This window comes from Tiliqua scincoides, chromosome 1 (genome assembly GCF_035046505.1).
Source record: "Tiliqua scincoides isolate rTilSci1 chromosome 1, rTilSci1.hap2, whole genome shotgun sequence".
In the NCBI taxonomy this organism is placed as follows: Eukaryota; Metazoa; Chordata; class Lepidosauria; order Squamata; family Scincidae; genus Tiliqua; species Tiliqua scincoides.
Genome location: NC_089821.1, coordinates 237,950,226 through 237,972,272, shown reverse-complemented (window position 1 = coordinate 237,972,272; position 22,047 = coordinate 237,950,226). Strand labels below are relative to the sequence as shown.

Below are 22,047 nucleotides of genomic sequence, written 5' to 3'. Positions count from 1 at the left end.
CTTGATCGTGAAAAATTTGTCAGCTTTTCTCCCTCAAGTTCAAAAGCTTGCGTATTGGTTGTTTTCAACCAGTTTCCATCAGCTTCCGGAAGCTGAACATATGCAATAAGGAGTGAAAGGTCCTTTATTATTGGAGCTCAGTTTGATAAAACATAGACTTTAGATGTATTACACTGCATATTAGGCAGGATATTGAATCAGATCTAAAAACCCTTTGTGAGTCACTGCTAGTTTAGAACATTGGGAATATTATCAAAAGGAGGAAAACCACAGCAGCATTCATAACATGTCAGACAACTTGGCAACAATTACAGTAAGGCTTACAGGCAATCTGCCCCTTTCAGCATCAAAAAGGGAAAAAGTGACTTTGAACTTCATTTGGGGTGTGAGAAACATTTAACAGGCATTCCCAAGGAATTCTTTATCTGCTGCAGTATGACCAAGGCTAAAATTAAACATACAGAAAAATAGAAATGTTCATTATGCCTGTACTGGAATGAACTTTTCCAATCCCTGGTCTTCAAGAATCAATGAGATAATGCAGCGATTGGGAAATAATATTCATAAAATAATTAAGGCTGCAAATTGATTAATGGCTCAATCCTAACTGGGCCTTCTGCTGACAGAACTCATGCTGCATTGATAGAAAGCCCAGGCCCCTGGTGGGACAGTCAAAGCAACAGTGCACAGAACAGGGACCCCACACATATTGTTCACGACCGTGTATGCCACTGGAGTGCCCAGCCACCACCAGTGTTGGTAAATTGGAGGCACAGGTGCACCATGGGCAGAGAGGGGGAATATCATCGGTTTGGGGCCAGCTAGGAGTATGCTGGGAGAGGGCAGGAGGTGGACAACAGCAGCAGCAGGTCCACCAATATCCTATGCTGCCCTTCTGACCTCAACAAGACCCCTTGGGTCCACTGGGTTTGTGACAACCAAGGAGCTGAGACAGATCTGAGTAATTCCACTGGGGATCATGGTGCAGAAGGGTAGATAAGTAAACATTTTATTTAACTCTCTGTTGCACCATGGTTCCTGGACAGCTCATAGCATGCAGCAGAGTCTGCACAGTGCTGCTGCATGCTATGGGCAAGCCATGGATAGAAGAACTTTTGAGATGATTAATCATCATTATATTTAACAAAATTTACCTCAAAAGAAATACTTTTTTTATTGAAAAAAGAGCAGTTAAAAAAAACTGCTCACTGAGAAGACTACAGGTGGAGCCTGTTTATCCACCAATCTGGCTCAACGCAGGTCCCCCCAAACCCCCACTGAGTCATACTGGGCTCCACCTGAACAGCCCCCTCCAGGGGCTTCCCTGGGCCTCAGAGTGCCTGATATAGGAAAAAAAGTCAGGAAACCGAAAGTGGCATTTTTTTCACGTCTCCAGACCATTCTGAAACCCGCAGGGGTAGCAGGCGGATGTGTGCTGCCTCTGCGAGTTTCAGAAAGCACAGCTCCAGTCTCCTAAGGAAGAAGAAAGGGGCCAAAAATTTTGGATTTGATTATCTGCGATTTTTGATATTAACAAGGGGTCGTGAACTGGTGCCCACCAATTTGAGAACCACTGGTCTAGAAAATCCTGACCTAGATGGACTAATTATTGACTCTGTTTAGGGCAGCTTTCTAGGTGCAGCTAATTCCAGAGAAAGTGGCTCATGCATACGAACTTTACTCCTGCTCTTTCACCACCTATGAACTTCAAAACCGTGCATAGCAGCTCTGTGCCTGCTATTTCATTTGCACACACAAAACTTCTCTCCTGACTTTATTTTTCCAATTTGCAAACCACTTTCTAAATCCTAGGGGATGTTAAAAAAATATTTTATTTATTTCAAACTATGCACCACGTTTCTGCCAAAAACTTGACATTCAAAGGGGCTTACATAATTCATAAAAACCACTATACAAAACCCTTACAAAAAGAGATTACACAGCAGATAAAATTGGTTAATCAACATGTATTATAAATTAATGTCAGGAATACAAACACCTCAGAGCTTGCACTGTATCCAGCACAGGATTGTGGCCAGCAGCGGTTTAGCCAGAGGCAAGGGGAAACTGTTCCTCTTACCACTGGGTAAGGGCTGGTGACCCCAATGGGTCTCCTCGGACTTGCTCCACCTCCTGAGGTGGCACAAATCCGAGGAGAGCGGAGCGGCAGGAGGGTCTGGTCTAGAGGGTAGAGCCTCCATTTGTCTGAAGATAACATCCGAAGGTCGCCAGTTTGAGGCCATCGGCACTGTGAATGGCAAGACCTTGAAGCAGCTGACAAGCCTAGCCAAGTTATGCTGAGTTATTCCACCTGCTCTTTGGCTGCTGTCAGCCTGTGTGGGAGGAAAATGGAGGCCAGAATGTGATACCAGATCTGAAATGTTGTGGTTCTTGAAAGACATAACCTTCTTCAATTGTAAAAATCTCTATTGGGATTTAGTATAGCCTGCCTATGTAAACCACCTTGAATTAAAGTCTGAGGAGAAATCCGATGACCAAGAAAGGCGGTATATAAATACCTATATTATTATTATTATTATTTATGAAGTTTGTGCCTGTGCTTCAGGATCTCTGAACTGGATCCAGAACCACATGCACAGCCAGGCTCCAGAATACAAAGAACTTTTCCCCTTGCAGTAGCCACTTCCACATCTGGGATAAACCATCCACACACAGAATCTTTGATGAATCTAGTCTGTCTGCTAGTCTTCTTAGGATCAAAAGTAATGCTCATTTTGCCTGCTATAAGTAAGACAGAACAACCTGGACTATAACAATAAACATTCATTAACTTTACTGACCAAATCTTCCAAGTCTGAGTAATAGATGTGTGCATCTCTCTCTCCCCCCCCCCCTTGATTTTTTAAACTGGAACTGAAGCAAACATTTCCTTTCGCTGCCTTTAGCCAAGAGTAGGAAAGCATCTTATTTGTGAGAGATGAGGTGTGATAAAGAAGAAATTGTGGGTTCATGGGGTGATCCTCCAAAACTAGGGTAAAGGCATATGACAAGGTCCCAAGATGCAAATTAACTAGGATTGTCCGTGGCAGATGTTCACTTGTTCATAATATATTGGCCATTCTAGTCATCTTTCACTTAAATCTACAGAGAACAGAAACAATAATCTATGCATTTATTCTTATTCAGCTATCCCTAGAGGAAAAAACGGCTCAACTGAGTGTTCAACACAAGACATATACAAAATTAGCAAAAATAGGTGGTTCAGATTTGTGCTGCCAAAAAAATGACATCTTCCAGACAACTCAAACCACCCTCTTCAGATTCTGGCAATCCTAGCATAAAAATAAATAAGAGGAAAAAAGAAAAGAAAAGTTTGCCACCTACTGCCCAACAGTATAATATTAAATACTTGTCTTGAACTGTGTTCCTTGTTTAAAATTCTACTAATAATTTATCTTCTTCACTGAATAAACAAACTCACACACAAACACACACACTGAATTTCTCTGCCTTTTCCTTCTCAGCTCCCTCAGAAAAAGACAGTAATTAACAGGAAAGCATTCACAAATCCCAAAGGAAGAGTATTAACTATGACAGAATACTATACGAGCAGAATATAATAAATGTGACAGGATTACAATAATGTTTATTATAGCATACAGGCTAGCAAAGAATTCCTTTGAAAAGGTGCCAACAATGTCATGAGTTCTGTGAGTCTGCCCTGATGTTGAATACTATGGAAAAATAAAACAGTTTGGTGCATGTTTTAATGACAGAGGGAATTGCTAGTGCTGTTGCAATTAAATGTATCAGGACAGAGCTTATGTTGTGGTAGATAACATAGATCATATAAATAAAAATAAATCTTGTCTTACAAAAGTTATTGCAAAATACTTTAGTTGGTGTTTAAGATGCCCTAACACTCTTTGCCTTTAAAAATGTTTGAGCATACCCTGTGTGATTTAAGCCAAGCTGCGTACATACAAGATTGTGTCCAGAGCATGCACCAGAAGAAGGATATGCACATAACAAAGTTTTCCTACTTCCTCCTTCCCATAACATCCCCCTGAACCCCTCCCAAATGCCAGTCCTGATGGTTAGGAGATCTGGGAACCAGTTGGGATGGAGCATAAAAAGAAATTGCAAAAAATCAGAGACATCTTCCATGACTGTATCTAGAACTCTGCAAAGAATCAAGCTTCCAGCACTTGTGGGCATTTGGATCATACTGACTGTGCTCAGGATCAGTAAGACTTTATAAGTATGTTTACACATGAAATTAGCAAATTCGCACAAACTTTTCTACTTGCTGGGCTGTGTGTACTGACACGCAGTGGTGACGTAGCCTGTTTTACCATGTGCTCAGATGGCCAGTTAGCATTTTTGACACATAACGAAACAATCAAGCAAACACGTCCCAAGACACTCAGCTGCAGCGTAGACTGAGCCAGCCTACATTCCAGCACACAAAAAGGGCTAAGTGACTCAAGCCCAAAGCAGTGTTGTTTTGGACGCAACGTCCAGGGGGATCACTGGGTTTATCTGAGGCAGCAACCAACAAAGGTGTTATGGCATTTTAAAGACAAATTGATTTACTGTGGTTATACAGGGCTGGCAGAAGACTTCCTAATCCCAGGAAGCAAACCCAAAACCACCTGTTAGCAAGCAGCATGCCTGCCACTGGTCCTTTTCCTCCCACTCCTTGGATTTGAAAAGGAAGAATGGACAGAATGAAAGAGGAAGTGTGAAGGACAGAAAAGTCTCCTGCACTCTGGTCTGCCTATGCACTCAGGTTTCCTATGCCCCTCACTTCTGTTTCCTTATCCCTTTTCAGTTCCAGGGAATGATAGAAGAAGGCACATTGGAGACAGACCTCTTGATAATCTACACCCTGAGACAACTGCCTTACAGTTCAATCCTAAATTTCCCGGTACCTGGAGGAACAGCGATGCCAAAATGGCAACCGTTGTATCTAGCAGTCAATGAGAATCTGCCAGAGGTTTCCCTGGGAGAAGGGAACATTTGTCCCCTTCGCCCGAGTAAGGGCGCAGGCCCCGCAATGGGGCATCTGCGCTAGTTATTTTGCTGGTGCAGACTTTAGAACTTTTGTGTTGCGCTATTCAGCCTGACGTGGAGGACAGGATCTTTCACCGATCCCACCCCCCGTCCCAGGCCAGTGCCTCCATCCACCCCACCCTGCCCTCGCCCTGAATCACCTGCCCCCTGCCCCAAAAGGCTGCACCACTGCCTGATGGTGCCACTTACCTTTGGCCTGCATCCTTCTAGCACTGGGTCCAGTGCCAACTGGCGCTGGCAAGATGCCAGTGTTTCTTCCGCTCACCGTGCCGCAAATGTGTTTTATGGCATGTTTACGACACCTAGAACTGGCGCTGGAACTCAGTGCCAGTGCTATGGCCCAATGGGATTGGGCCCTTAGTTAGCCTCATGGGTAAACAGGCCCCCACAATTACAGTCCACGAAAGCTTATGCTTAGAAGAGGGTGAAAATGGTTGTTTTTTTTTTTGCAGATTTCAGTGTTTTCCAAAGTTAGAAATGCAGATATTTTATTTTGTTTTCACCATTTTCACCCACCTCTACATATGATACATTCAATCAGTTAGTCTTTCAGGTGGCATGAGACTCTCTGTTCATTTTGCTGTACTGGATGGCTGTTGCCTATTCAGACATACTCTCTCCACCCAACCACTTTTCAATTCGTAATCTATACATGTATGTAGACCAACGAACACTGATGGAAAAGCTAGCACACAAAACTATAATATGCCTTATGGGCAAAAATACCAAATTCTTACAAAGATGTAAACAAAGAGAAGCAGAACGTTTAAACACACTACTCCCATCTAAATATTTTAAAACCTGGAATTGTAATATGCAACATCTGTGATCATAATAACTAAATAAATCTTAGGAAGACGAGATACTATTCATCAGTAGTTCAATTTGTGCATTGAATACCTCTTTGTTTGTAATAACTGTCTCTGCTTCCAACAAGTAGGCTATTTCCCCTGATTGTGTTGGTCTTTGATAACAATGCGTAAGAAGTAGATACTTTTAAAATAGGAAAATGAAACTAAAAGCACAGAGGTTGGCTGACAGCCCCAGAGACAGGATGCGTTCTGACTTTTAAAATTGATTAGATTACTCTTGACATTGTCCAGCCAACTCTCTCTCGTTGTCTTTTGTTCCTGTAGCATTTTGCAATTGCTCTACTCCATTCTTGTTCAAGAACACTGTCTCCAGTGCAGCTCTTCTTCCTTTTCTGTTTTCTCTTTTTTGTCCTTGGCAATTTTAACTGACAATTCCTCCTCCATAAATGTAACCCTACAATCTCAAACCATTTAGTTATATTTCACTATTTCTTTCTAATGTAACTAGTATTTTTAAAATCTTTATAAAGAAGATCCAAAATGTTTTTCAAAATAGATATTTTGCTTATAAGAGACAGAGTTTGGTTTGTAATATGCAAAATTGCCAGCAAGGTGTGATGTCAGGTTGGCTGGTAAAAGAAGCAGTTCACTGTTTACAAGCCCTGACATAAGGAAGCAGTTTTTAAATATCTATCATACACTGATGTCACTTTTGAGCTGGGTTTCGCACACACACAGACACAAATTGACTTCAAAGACAATGAGAGCTTCCAGCTTTAATTACAGAGAAATGTTGATCTCTCAAAGAATGTGAAGAAGACCAAGCTACTCAGATCCAGGCAAGCAACTCAAATGCCTAATACTAAAAACACCACAATAAATATCCCTCTAATCATGCAAGTATTTCCTTTTTGAACAGAGTGAAGGAAAAAGGCTTACTGCGATTGCACTTGTTGTGGTAAGCCACCAGAGGGCTTCTGCTTGAGTGTGAACGTCATCTGGGCCATGGGATTGATCTTTTGTTGGACCTGCAGCTTCTTTGAGAAAGAACTCTGTTGAACTGACCGCTGAGGAATAGGCCACGGTGGAGTCACAGGACCTGGAACTCCAGGTAAAGCAGTCTCTTGCTTGCTACTGTCCTCACATGTGCTCCCTTGTGTTCCTGGTTTGCACACACAAAGCTGTGGTCGCAGGCACATCCCTCCGTTCTGGCATGGTGGTGAACAGTTAGCTAAGGAAAAAAGGTGACCAAAAATGAAAAATGAATGGAACATGTAAAACTGTCAGCATTACAGAACTTTGGGACAGAATCTTAACATTAGAGGAAACTGGTGCAAATTAACTATATATAAACAGGCATTTATTTTTAGTTATGTTGCAGATATTGATGTGGATAAATTCTTAGCCCCATCTCATCCTCCCTATTGGGCTATCAGGGATATCCAAACTTTTTGGCAACATCATCTGACAATGTGCCAGGGGCCAGGAATAAAAGAATAAATTTACATTTCAAATTTGAATAAATTTACATAAATGAATATATTAAAGATGAAACTTATATAAACAAATTTACATAAATAAATACATTAGAGATGGAACTTATATGACTGAATGAAGGTCCTGCAATAGCTCGTGGCCTATAAAGGCCTTGCACAAAGCAAGGCCACCCTTTCCTTCACTGCCGCTGCTGCATCACAGACATGAAACAGCAAGCAGTGGAGGGAGCCTTCGCCCCACAGCTCATGTGAGAGGTCGAACAGTCGCTCTCACACTAAGAGCAGTTGTGTCAGGCCAGTGTGGGCTCCAGCAAGTCTTCAGAGGGAGAAGAGAATGGAGAATGGGGGCTCCCCACAGGCCAGATTGGGAGTCCCTGAGGGTCAGGGTTTGGGCACCCCGGGCTATATCGTAAAAGGTAGTGAAAAGACTAGATCTCGTGGCTGAGGCAGATAAGTGGCTGTAAATTCTGAGGCTGCTCAATTTTATTCTGCCACTGTATACTTTCCTGTTTTAGAAATAATGCAGCAGTGTAGCTACAACAGGAGTAAATGCTTCAGGGGTTATTTGGGGGCAACAGGTCCCCCATTGATACTCTTGCACAGGGGTGTCAAACATAAGGTCCATGGGTCCCATGCGGCCCGCAAAAGCTCTTTAACTGGCCCATGTGATAGTTGAGCTCTCCCACCACCACTATCAGCTGCTCTCAGTTGCTGAAGTATCACTGCTAAAAGGGCAGCTCACGTATTCTCTTCCAAATCTTGTAGATATTATCACGATGTGAGTATTTTCTCTTGTCATTTGCAGTTAATGAGTTTCTAAAAACTGCTTATTTCTGGTCATCACCTGCTTAATCACTTCTTAACAACCTCACTTCTGGTTCTCAGCAGGTATAAGAACATAAGAACATAAGAACAGCCCCACTGGATCAGGCCATAGGCCCATCTAGTCCAGCTTCCTGTATCTCACAGCGGCCCACCAAATGCCCCAGGGAGCACACCAGATAACAAGAGACCTCATCCTGGTGCCCTCCCTTGCATCTGGCATTCTGACATAACCCATTTCTAAAATCAGGAGGTTGCACATACACATCATGGCTTGTACCCCGTAATGGATTTTTCCTCCAGAAACTTGTCCAATCCCCTTTTAAAGGCGTCTAGGCTAGACGCCAGCACCACATCCTGTGGCAAGGAGTTCCACAGACCGACCACACGCTGAGTAAAGAAATATTTCCTTTTGTCTGTCCTAACCCGCCCAACACTCAATTTTAGTGGATGTCCCCTGGTTCTGGTATTATGTGAGAGTGTAAAGAGCATCTCAATCATGTCCCCCCTCAGGCGTCTCTTTTCTAGGCTGAAGAGGCCCAAACGCCATAGCCTTTCCTCATAAGGAAGGTGCCCCAGCCCCATAATCATCTTAGTCGTTCTCTTTTGCACCTTTTCCATTTCCACTATGTCTTTTTTGAAATGCGGCGACCAGAACTGGACACAATACTCCAGGTGTGGCCTTACCATAGATTTGTACAACGGCATTATAATATTAGCCGTTTTGTTCTCAATACCCTTCCTAATGATCCCAAGCATAGAATTGGCCTTCTGCCGTCGCACAGAGAGATTAAGGTAACAAGAGTGAAGCATGCTTTTCCTATGCAGTAGTTAGGGAAAAAGGGGGGGTGGTTCATTGCATATTTTTCTATTAATTTTTGGAAAGGAACCCTAAGAATTGGTCCCTGTGCATTTCCAAACATATTTACAGTCTCAGAGAGTTTATGTCCTCTTCAGTTTCCCCAAAAGACGAGAATTATGGTGGCATCTCTCAAAAGGCAAAAGATTCTTAAAGCATAGGAACACTACACAGAGAACTTCCAAGCTGAATCAAAGTGAAGCATTCCATTTCCAACAGCACAACAAAGACCTCTTAATGCTACAAAGTTGAGCATATGATGGTACCTCACACTGGTTCACACTGGTTCACTACTGTCTACTCGAATTGGCACAGCTTTCTAGGAACACAACTTTAACTGGAGATAACAGGGATTAAACCTGGACTGTTCTGCTTGCAAAGTATGTGCTCTGCCACCAAGCTATGATCCAACCCCAGTATCTGGTAGTTCTGCTTCTAAACAAGGAGATCATGAACAAGGTATCATAACATGAACAAGGTATCAATGAACCTTGAAATGAACAAGGTAATCATAAACAAGGTATCATGAATGATGTTTGGCCCGCTGTATGAAATGACATCCCTGTCATTTGAAGTGACAAGTGAAACGCTTGACAAGTGAAACACTTGAAGTGACAAGTGAAACACCTCTGCCTAGCACTTTTAAGGGCAGACCTGTACAACTTGTGACCCACCCAGCTGAAGCAACCTGCCACTCATATTATGGGGCTCGTGGTGCTAGACAACATACTCCCAAAAACTTTTTTCAGTTCTAGGCTGGCTGCAAAAAGAAAGAACTCCTGATGAACCACCATGTTTACAAGTGTTTGGTTTAACAAGCATAAGAAGCTGCCTTACAGTGAGTGCTATCCTAGCACTAATCAGCCCACATAACTTCAACAGTGCTAGAGGATTAAGAATTTCTAGGCCATTTACTGAGCCTCTGGATTACTTATTTATTTATTTATTTATTTTTCACATTTTTATACCGCCCTTCCTCCAAAGAGCTCAGGGCGGTTTACACAGCTGCTCCTCCCCTCTTTCTTGTCCTCACAACAACCCTGTGAGGTAGGTGAGGCTGAGAGAAAATGACTGGCCCAAGGTCACCCAGGAAGCTTTGTGGCTGAAGGGGGATTTGAAGGCTCTCTATATGGACAGGTGCATTGTGTGGGAGACACAAGCAGCAGTGACCCCCTACAATACCAGTAGAAAACCTTTCCACATGTCAGCACTAATCCACACAGTGAGCTCTCTACACCTTGACAAGTGAGCCAGACAGAACACATTTTTTGAGAGTTAAGTGTTGTGGACTATTTGCAAGGCTATAATATCAATATTGACCAAGCTACCATGAGAGCAGTTTAGGATACGACATTTTTGCAGAGGAAACAGGTAACTCAAGTTCCTTGCATTTCATGTTTCTTGTCAACTATGCCATTCAAAATAGACTTTGCATATCCCAAGAGTAGAAGAGGTATGAAAATTCCCCAAAAAGGAACAGTTTATGCATCTCTCAAGTGGGGGAAAGAGGCATATATTTTATTTTGGAGGAGGCAGTATTGTAAAGGAACAAGAAGCATGACATACTTGTTCACCTTACACCAGTCATCACAGCTGAAGCCATTCTGAAAAACATGAATGAAAACTGTCCAACATTTTTTATCCCATTAGCCACAGGTCCCCAAACTTTCAGTCCCCTGGACCACATCATCCATTCTTGTTCTTACAGAAGGCTGAAGCAATTATAGAAAGTATAATACAGATTCTGCCTTGTTATCCACTGGGGTTCTGTTCCAGAACCCCCACTGGATTAAAAAAAAAAAATCAGTTGATACCAAATCAGTGAAAAAATAGCTTTTAAGACACACTTCCAGGTTTCTTGCTCCTCCACTGTCACCCCAGAATGCATTGGTATATTATATTATATTATTATTATTTTTAACAGTATTTATATACCGCTTTTCAACTAAAAGTTCACAAAGCGGTTTACAGAGAAAAATCAAATAACTAATGGCTCCCTCTCCCAAAAGGGCTCACAATCTAAAAAAAAGATGTATAGATGCTATACCATATTCAGCCACTAGATAAGGTAAATAATGAAATCTAGTGGAATGAAATTAAAATTATTTAACAGTACAAAGGTAGGAAATTTGATTTTGATTTTTTTTCCCTTGTTACAAGGCATTTAAAGGTGGACCTCAGTATCAGTGGTGAGTCAAATCAGTGGATACAAAATCAGTGGACACTGAGGTCCCACCTATATACATTTTGTACATCACTCTAGGAATTTTCACAACACGTTAAAAATGTACATAAAATAATTGCAGCTGCAGGGCTGTTTCCTGACTTTCTCTTTTTCAGCTGTATTCTCAACAAGAGGAATCCAGCCCAGCAGTCGCTTTATCCAGTACGATGAAAAAGGTGCATGGTGTTTGGGCAGTGGTTGTGGGAGAAGAGTGGTGTTGGAGAAGAGGAAGATCAGGGGTGCTGCTGGGCTCAGCAAGCAACAGAAAATGTTGATGGGCCAAATATGAGACATGAGCTGCAGTTTCGGGACTCCTGTCATATGCAATCTACTGATTTTGAGACTGGGGTTTTATTCCAGTAAACAGTTTTCTGCTTGTATGTGAATGTGTGTTGGGAGAGAAACAGGATAGAGTTAGAAGACTGTAGATTTTTATCATGTTTTTGTTTATTTCACTCTCTGAAACAAGAAAAGTACAATGTCTTAACACAGATCAAGCACATTTCCCTCTTTGACATCAGCAGCGCACCATAAAGTTGGCAGCCGCTTTCCATTGGACTAAGAAGCAACTGTTGTTTCCAACTATCAGTCTGCTTTCAGATCTCAGACAAATAACATCAGCTATCACCTCAGTGTTCTTTTGTCTTCCCTGTCTCAAGGGTCCTTTCATTGTATGCAACATATTGTGAGGAACTGGCCGTGCCAGATACGCTCTCCAAAACCAAGAGCAGCCTAACACCTGTTAAACCACAGCACTTAATTTGGATGCAAATAAAAAGATTATTGCATTAGCATGTTATTGGTTGAGGCACAAGTTTCATTCAAATTCTGAAGCCTCTCAAGTTAAATCAGAAAGACTTTGGCAAGTAATCTTGTCACCTAATGCTTCAGTGTGTGATTGGATCTCCTCTTCCAAAATATTTGAGTCCTATTTAATCAACATATATCAGCAGATTTTAAGTCTTATAATTCATAAGCATGGCTGTACTGATAGGCCCTGAAAAGAGATTCTTTGGGCCCAACTCTTTCCCTACCAGTCCACAGCACGCAGTGCTGTCAACAGAGCGCACACTGTAGCCCAGGAGAGGTAAGTAAAAATAATTTTTACTTACTTCTCTGTATGCCAGTTCACTATCAGTGGGTCTCCTCAGACCTATGTCAGTTCTTTAGGTGATGTAAGTCTAAGGAGACTCGGGGGGGGGCAGGCCAGGAAAGGGGGACAGGATTCACTAGACACTCCTGCCTCTGAGATCCACCTCCTCCCATCCCCTGACCTGAACTGCCCACAAACTGCCTTATTCTCCACCTTACTTGCTTCAGTGCAACACCCTGCAGTCACTGTGTCACATGCATGGGGCCTCTGGCTGTTTATACCAGCAACTCTGAAGTGCACAACTGTGGTGTACCTTTTACAACACAGCAGTAGCACTTATGGTTGCAGACTGGGAGTTCATTGTCTTTTCCTTCCTCCAATATCAGAACATTCTTCTATCTAATGAATACTCTGCAATAAAGGTAGGCCAAAAACTAAATCTTACTGGCCACAACTACCCAAATTTAAGGGACATACACAGTTCCAGTAAACAATGAAAACATTATCATGTAAATATAGGCAATATTTCCTATGTTTAATTATTTGAAGTAGTAACAGCCCAATCCTATCCATCTGCTATGATCTCCATCAGATCCTATGTGCTGTCATGATGGAGAGGCTGGTCAAGGGAGGTGAGAGGTATTATGCCTTACATACTTGTTCTGGCTGCTGCACTGCTCCTATGGAGCTCCTCCAATCTAAAGAGGACCTTGGTACCTACAGATCTGGCATCTGCAATTTTAACATAGCATGGATGCTAGAAGAGACTGGGGTTGCCACTTAAATGTCCTTAAAAAAGTAAAAAAAAAAAGTAAAAATCACACTTCTTACCTTCACACAGTTAAACCACGCAGTTTCCAACCCTCTCTTGCCTAAAAATAGTACTAATGACCCACTTCTGAGTTGCATGGAGGTTCCTGGCTCCTCCCAAGGTCACGATGCATTCTGGGGCAATTCTGGGAGGAACCATGAACTGGCCCACAGTGTAGCTGAAAAACGTCCCATTCTATGGTATATCCATTTTCATCCTAGGGTCATCATTGCCCTAAACCACCCTATTTTGCACCCTCCCTGCTCCCATTCCACCTTCTCTCTTCCTATCTCTCCCACTGGCTTACCAGCTCCAGCAGGTGGTAGGAGAGCCAACAATGTGCATGATAGCTTTGGCCTTCCTGCCAGTGTTCCAACAGCATGGTGCTCGGCACGCTGCCAGAAAGTGTGGAACACATGTTCTGCTAACAGTAAGGCCAAATAGGATTGAGCTGTAAGCATTACTATTTTCAAGAGGAGTACCAACCATTCCCACCATATTATAGAACAGGGGTGTCCAAAGTTTTTGGCAGGAGGGCCACATCATCTCTCTAACACTGTGTCAGGGGGCCGGAGAAAAAAGAATTAATTTACATTTAAAATTTGAATAAATTTACATAAATTAATATACTAGAGGTGGAACTTATATGAATGAATGAAGGTCTTGCAATAGCTCAAGGCCTATAAAAGGCCTTGAACAAAGCAAGGCTGGCCTTTCCTTTGCTGCTGCAGCATCACAGATGTGAAACAGCAAGCAGTGGAGGGAGCCCTTATCCCACAGCTCATGTGAGCAGTCGAACAGTTGGCCATCACGCTGAGAGCAGTTGGATGGTAATTTCTTTGGCTCCTATGCTGTTCAGGTGCTCTTCAAGGTGTTTTGGAATAGCACCAATCACCATTGGAATCATTTTTGTCTTCTTCTGCCACAGCCTTTCAATTTCTTCTTGTAAATCTTTATATTTTGTTATTTTTTCCAGCTCTTTTTCTTCCACTCTGCTATCTCCTGGTATTGCTATATCAATACCAGGTATTGCTATATCAATGATTTCAACTTGTTTTTCTTTCTTTTCAATTACAGTTACGTCTGGTTCATTGTGCAAGAGGTGTTTGCCTGCCTGTAGCTGGAAATCCCATAATATTTTGGCATCTTCATTTTCAACGACTTTTTCAATTTTGTGGTCCCACCAGTTTCTGACTGTAGGTAGCTTGTATTTTTCACAGATGTTCCAGTATATCATTGTTGCTACCTTGTCATGCCTTTGCTTGTAGTCTATGCAATCTTTTTACAGCGACTAATTAGGTGGTTGACTGTTTCATCGACTTCTTTACAGAAACAGCACTTTGTTATTTTTTCTACTTTTGCTTTTACTGCATTTGTTCTTAATGCCTGTTCTTGTGCAGCCATTATTAGACCTTTTCTTTCTCTCTTTCTTTCTTCAAGTTGCCTTTTTTGAGCCACTGCCAGGTGGTCTTGGTGATGTTTGTTTTTCCAGTAATGTCTTGCAAATATTGTCCATGCACTGGCTTTCCCCCCCACTTTTCCACTCAGCATTATTTGTTCTTTTTTATAAACCTGCTTTGTTTCATTGGTATTTAATAATTTCTCATTGTTAACCATTTTAAGTGCATCATCTTGGCTATCCTTTATATATACTTCAAGGTATCTTTTTTCTTCCTCTGCTGTTTGATGGACTTGCACCATTCCTCTTCCACTTGAGCTGCAAGAGAGATATAGTCTGTCTACACCACTAGGAGGATGCAGAGTATGGTTGATGGTCATTATCTTATGATCTAATGTCTCTAGCTCTACCTGTGTACTATTCCTGCAGTGTATCTAATGATGGGTATAGTCCAGGTGTTTATGGCTTGTATGGTGTTCCCACCATTAAGTTTGGGCTTTAGGATTTTTCTGATTCTTCTGATGTACTCACATTCAATTTTTCTTTTAACTTCAGTATCTTTGATGTTATCTGCCTGATGTATGCCCAGATATTTATAATGTTCGTTCTCATCCAAGTTCTTAATATTGTTTCCCTTGGGCAATTCTATTCCTTCAGATTTATTATTTTCCCTCTATTCATTATTAATGCTGCACACTTACCTAGTCCAAACTCCATTGCAATATCATTACTATATATACAAACAGTGTTTATTAGTTATTCTATTTCAGATTGAGTTATTCTATTTCAGTTATTCTATTTCATACAACTTCAAATCATTCCTGAAGAGCAGATTATTTGATGTTTGGTGTCCAAGGCCTGTTTTATTTCATATTTGTGAAAGTGGAGTCATGGCAATAATAACAGAGGCGACAGTGAGTCCCCTTGGAAGATGCGTCCCCTGATGTTTACTTGACCTAGAGTCTCACCATTAATTGTTAACTCTGTACTCCACAAGCTCATTGCCTTTTTTACAATTACCTGAATATTTTTGCTGACACCTGTTATTTCTAAACATTTTAATATTCAAGCATGAGGCAATAAGTTGAAGGCCTTCTAGTAATCAAACCATGCAACATTTAGATTGTTTTACTCTTTTTGCTCGTATTTTCTAAAATCATTTTGTCAATCAGCTATTGGTCTTTCGTGCCTCTGGTGTTTGGGCAATTTCCTTTCTGCTCAATTGGAAGTTGCTTATTGACTAACAAGTGTTGCATTATTTCATTTGCTATTATACCAGTTAATAATTTAAACATGGTTGGCAGGCAGGTTATTTGTCTATAATTATTTGGAACTGCATCTTTTGCTAGATCTTTCATTATGAGGTGAGTTTTGCCAGTTGTTAATCATTGTCCAAAACTGCCTCCTTGCAAAATATGATTAAATTGTTTACTAAGTGCTGATGGAACTTGTTAGATCTTTAAGACAAAAGCAATGCAGTTCATCATCAACTGGTTGAGGCCGCCTGTCTTACTGAAGCATGCCAGCCCCACCACCACTACAAGGCAGTGTCCCATTGGGGGAATTATTATTATTATTATTATTATTATTATTATTATGAAGATTTACATACTGCTTTTCAACAAAAAGTTCACAAAGCAGTATACAGACAAAATCAAATAATGAAACAGCTCCCTGACCCAAAAGGGTTCACAATCTAAAAAGATGGAGAACATCAACAAACAACCACTAGTAAAAATGCTGAAGAGGACAGTTACTCTTCCCCTACAAAATCTAAGAGGAGCAGTACTTGAAAAAGTGGCTCCTTGTCCTGATAGTAGTGTTAGCAGTTATATTAATGTTGTAGCAGATTTACAGCACTATCATATTATTGCCTTTCAAAAATAATATTTTCTTTAAATTATAATATTTCCTTAAAATCCTCAAACAGGATTGCTTAGCTATAAAATGTTCAGATTTAAACAATAAGGTTGTTAATTGATCATCTGCACAAGCCATATGACCTGAACTTGCCCAGTCATATATATGACTGCAGTGAAGTCATGAAAAAGTGAATGAACACAACTCTGTACCTGTTCAGTCAAATGTCAAAAGGACTGTGTTGTTTTTACCTACAATCTGATAGTTATTTCACACTTGCTGCTCTTTATGTACTAATTTGTTCTCCTGCACTAGAGGTGGCACTAATTTCATACAAACATATTTGATGAACTAAACATTTTGGCTGCAGTGAAAAACTGCAGCTGCATAATCAGGAAAACTTCCATTTATGTAAATGGGACATGTGTGTTTTTTATAAAGTCCACAGGATTGCACATTCTGAAACAAATGAAACATCCCATTTGTTTCAAGTGACCTGCATTTTTAATAATAAGCACTTCTATTTTGACTATCCAAAATTTGTGTCAAAAACATACACTAACCCCCAAAATAAAGCAAACCAATACACAAATACATAACTGAACCAGGACAATGCTGTTAATAAAGATCATGATACAGAGGGCCCCCGTTACAAATATCCTGGTTATAAGTTTCCTACATTTAAGTCCTCAACCTTTTGAGGAACTAGGCATAAAAGTTCCCTGTACTTACCGGTATGTCCTTTCCTGCTATAGCCCTACGTGCATATCTTCCTTCTCGTCCAAGCTCTTGAAGGGACAGCCCCAATATCTAGGTTTTGCTCTTGCTGGACCTGCATGCCTGTATTCTTCTTTCTCCAACACATACCCTCTGAGCTCTTAAATAATGATGTCTCTTTAAGAGATCAGAGGGTATGGATGGGGGAAAGAAGAATATGCAGGCTCAGTAAGAGCAAAACCTAAATACTGGGGATGTCCCTTCAAGAGCTTGGAAGAGAAAGAATATATGCAAACAGGGCTACAGCAGGAAAGGACATAAGTACAGGGAACTTTTATGCCTAGTAAAAGCATTATCAATTTTGGTACTGCTGTTGTTAATTGGAATATCAGGGAGAGTGACCCCCATCAACCCCTGCCTGTTTCACTTATCTCTCTTCCTTGGCATCCGGTGACACTGCCACTTCCTGTAATTAATAGTTGCAGAGGAAATGCTGGGGTCTCAGCATTCCCTCCACCAGCCATTAAAGGAGGAAGAGGAAATGGTGATGTCGAGCGCTGAATCTCTAGAAGAGGATGGAGAGGGCTTACCTCTCTCTCTTGGTGACCAGAACTGTTGCCACCTTTTTCTTCACAAATGGCTGTTGGAGGGAATGCTCCCTTTGTGGCCATCAGAGGAAGAGGTGGCAATGGCAGTGGTTCTGGACACTGATAGAGAGAGATAAGTGAAGCAGGGAGAGCATGCCACTCTCCCTCAGTATCCAGAGCCATCACTGCTACTTCCTCTAATGGCTGCAGATGCAATGCTGAACTTCCATAAGAACAAAAGAACAGCCCAGCTGGATCAGGCCATAGGTCCATCTAGTCCAGCTTCCTGTATCTCACAGTGACCCACCAAATGTCCCAGGGAGTACACAAGACAACAAGAGACCTGCATCCTGGTGCCCTTCCCTGCATCTGGCATTCTGACATAACCCAGGATTCTGTCCACTGATTAGATGGGGGGGGGGGGAGGATGTGGCATCAGGACCAGATGCCAAGGGAGAGAGGTTAGCTCTTCCCATCTTCTCACATGCTACAGCGCAAGAAGAGGATGGAGTTGGTCTGGACTACATGGAGGCAACAGGCTGTGGGAGATTGAGCATGAGCATGGGGAACCCTTTGCATTCTTTAATTTGTTGGCTGACACCAGGCCCCAATAAGCATCATGAATGGGCTGCTCCTGTGGGAGACAGACTAGTTTATAAATCTTCAGGACTGCATGCCACTCTCTACAGTTCCTATCCCTACCTTATTCCATTGTTTCTTATGGTATAAAATTATCCTATTTAAGTTTAATGAAGGACATGGACATATGTATGGTCCCCATTAATTCCTATTGACATTATTTCTTATTAAGGAAATTCTTCCTTTATATACCATTTTGCTATACATTCAAAGCTTTCCCTAATCCAAACCCCAGTTTATAAAGGGGACACTCTGTAGTGTCAAGTCTACATCTTCAGTGTTTTTAAAGAGGGCTGCTTAAAAGCAGAAGTGTCTCTTATTAAGCAGCCATGTAGGCAGGGGACAATTTTGGCTGGGACAGCAGCACTCAGGGAAGGAATTACCCAGGAATGGGGAAGGGATTTTAATCAGGAAAATGGTGCAAGATTACAGAATTTCATTGGGTAGTCAGTTGGTTTTTTTTTGTTTTGTTTTGGTTTGTTTTTTTGCACTAATAAACAGGCACTTCCAATTCTAAAAATGTCTCATTAAAACATATTTGGTCAGCTATCTCATTTGGCCCCAGTTCTACCAAGTCTTTATGGGGCAAGATGTATAAGTCTTCAGGCAGCTTTCAAACAGGAAAGATATACCATACTTATTTCCACCAATGGGAACACTTTATAAAGATGTTTTTAGGTTTCTTTAATCTGGTTTTCACACCAGATTAAAAAACAACTTCCCCTTTTCAGGGACCTGACTTAAAATTAATCCTAATAATGTGGGGTGGATTTACTGCCAGGTGGGTTTCTTGAAAGCTAGAACCTTTCAAATTGTAAAAATCCCTACGGGGATTTAAATTGCCTGCCTATGTAAACCGCCTTGAATAAAGTCCAAGGAGAAATCTGAAGACCAAGAAAGGCGGTATAGAAATACCTGTATTATTATTTAGCCATACTGTAAGTCCTGCCCTTAAGTGAATTCAAAGAAGTGCACTTGCTTGCTCTGTGCATACACAAACACATGTGTTACAGTCCTCTTCTCCTCCCTTCCTTCTGCTAATATGACCAACTGGAGTTTTACTTATTACTTCTGGGAATAAAGCACTTTGCGGTTGCCAAGGAACGGTGCAACCAAAGATGAAAGCAATTATGGGTTGTAAATGGCTGCCTGAAGCCTTGTAAATTGCAGCTGCTGCTCTCAGTTATCTCAGAAACTGCGTGTGTCATAACCTGGATAGTATATGGATGACTTAAAGAAATCAAAAGAGGTACATAGTAGCATAAAACCCTGGATGAACCTGTCCTGTTACATACATTACTGGATGGTTAGCATAAGCATCTGAATCAGATGAGCCATGATACCACTCAGAGGTCAAGGTTCTCAGTTGCAAAATAAGCAGCAAGCTTCCAAGACTCCGCATGAAATATGAATCCATTCGTTTGAAGATATAGGAAGATACAGGACAGAATTCAGTCTATAGAATTGAATCACGTATTTAAGAGGCTGTATTCCATTCACAGGCTAAATAAAGCTAGATTTCTAAAAGGATATATCTTGTTTTTAAAAAGAGGAAAAGGGGAGTAAGGACTATTACAATCCTAAAAAAACTGGAATAACCAAAGGGGGAAGAAAAGTGTATTACAGTACTTTAGAAAATGTCTGCCCTATTATTGGTGATTTACAACTGCAAACAAACATTGCTCTCAGACTTTGTTTGGGGTATGTACAGTCAGGGTAGCAGAGGCATAACACAACATGGAAGGCAAGACGAGGGCCTGAGAAGGATACACTTAAATATGGGACCAAGGAGCATGCTAATCAAGCAAAGGAATAGGCATGACCCCAAAGTTTACATTCCCAGCAGGGCCCTTGTGCCCAAAATGCCCCATCAGAAGGGCTGTAATCAGTCTTTTTTATTTTTTTGCTCAGGATTTCACAGGGATGGTTCAAATATAATGCCAAACTATGGCATTATATCTGAACAAATCGTGGGTGGTCCAATCACTAAGCTCTATGCCTGACTGGGGATTCAAATCCAGGTCTCACCAGTGTGGACTTTACACCACATTCACGCCAGAAGGAGAGGATGGGAATCTCAGCATTTGAGGGGAGGAGGGTGGGAGAAGAAGGAATGCACAAGTCTGAGGGTCCTGCCCTTGTTTATGCAGGCTCACTCACAGAGCACCAAACCACAGTCCGGTTTTACTTCTGAACCATCCCATAGCATATAGCATAAAAATTTTTAAGCTACAGTATTATTTAGTTTACCTGTGTGGGTAAAGCTCATACTGTTAGGCAGGGCTTTTCAAACTGGGGCGCCTGTGGGCCCTGGCCTCTGCCCCCTTAAGGAGGGAGGCAGCCAGGAGGCAGTGAGGAGGCAGCAGTGCAATCCCCAGGATCATGCCGCTCAGGGGGCTGCAGGGGCTTGGGTGCACTTACCAGAGCCTCCTGCAGCTTCCCGGAGGTGCAGGGAGCCCCGCGCGACTATCTGCAGGGCTCCCCAATGCTTTAGAAGTGAAAGTGGAGCAATCACGCTCCACTTCCGCTAAACCGGATCACTCCACTTTCACTTGTGCAGTTTGGGGGAGCCCTACATACAGTCACGCAGGGCTGCCTGCATCCCCAGGAGGCTGCAGGAGGCTCTGGTAAGTGCACCCAAGCCCCTGCAGCCCCCTGTGTCTTCCCACCACACCCGCTGCTTCCCCCCGCCCCCACAAGAACTTACAGCAGTTTTCAAACTCCCTGAGAGTTTGAAAACCGCTGCTGTAAGGAATTCAATAAAACAGCCAAATTTATTTGGAAGGATCAAGTGGGGCTATACCCATGCACAAAAGCTCCCACAAGGAAACAAGAATTTCAAGATATGCGATTAATCTTTCAACTTCAAGTTCTGAATTAAGTTTATTTGAATAACTAGGCCCTTGTGCAATCTCTCTCTCTTTCTCTCATGTTTAGTATAGTGGTATAAATCTGGGATGAATGAATTCAGCAGCATTACAGTCACTTCACACTACTGAAAAAGATAAGAGAATCACAGACATTTATTTGACTGGTCAATGTGTTACTTCTGACCTCCCTGACCCCCAACTTCCCAGGTTCCAAGAAGTGCCCATCCATGGTTTTCCAACTCATAGCCTTTTCTAACTCTAGGCCCCTATGACTTCTCTTCTTAATCAGATCTGCAGTTTTCAACTCTTCCACTCGCTCAACATTCCTGTCTTCCATAGAATCATAGAGTTAGAAGGGACCTACAAGGTCATCCAGTCCAACCCCCTGCCTATAGTAGGAAATCCTCCTACAGCATCTCCAGCAGGTGCCTGTCCAGCTTTTGCTTGAAGGTTTCTAGTGAGGGAGACTCCACCACCTCACTTGGCAATCTTTTCCACCGCCGAACCATCCTTACCATCAAGAATTTCTTTCTGATGTCCAATCGGAATCTCCTAAACAGCACCAACACATAATTGTTGTATGAATGTGTTTGTACAAATTATTAATCAAATCACAAATCTCACCGATTATTATTTTGGAATATCATATTGGTAGAAGAAGAAAAACTTCTTTATTTTGACTCTGGGAAAAACTTGTCTATGACTGGAATCCTAGACATACTTTCCTGGGAATAAGCCCCATTGAATGTAAAGGGACTTACTTCTGAGAAGATATGCACAGGATTGTGCTATAAGACACATATTGCAAGAGGAAGAAAGGA

General features: G+C 41.8%; 1 protein-coding gene across 7 annotated transcripts in view; it reads right to left on the bottom strand.

Moving 5' to 3' along the window:
* LTBP1 (latent transforming growth factor beta binding protein 1) overlaps nt 1-22,047 on the bottom strand; it is a 244,734-nt gene that overhangs the window by 208,852 nt on the left and 13,835 nt on the right. For all 7 annotated transcript variants that reach the window (XM_066618199.1, XM_066618207.1, XM_066618215.1 and 4 more), the window contains exon 3: nt 6,789-7,080. In XM_066618199.1, coding sequence (XP_066474296.1) covers nt 6,789-7,080 — 292 coding nt within the window. The remainder of the gene's footprint in view (nt 1-6,788; nt 7,081-22,047) is intronic.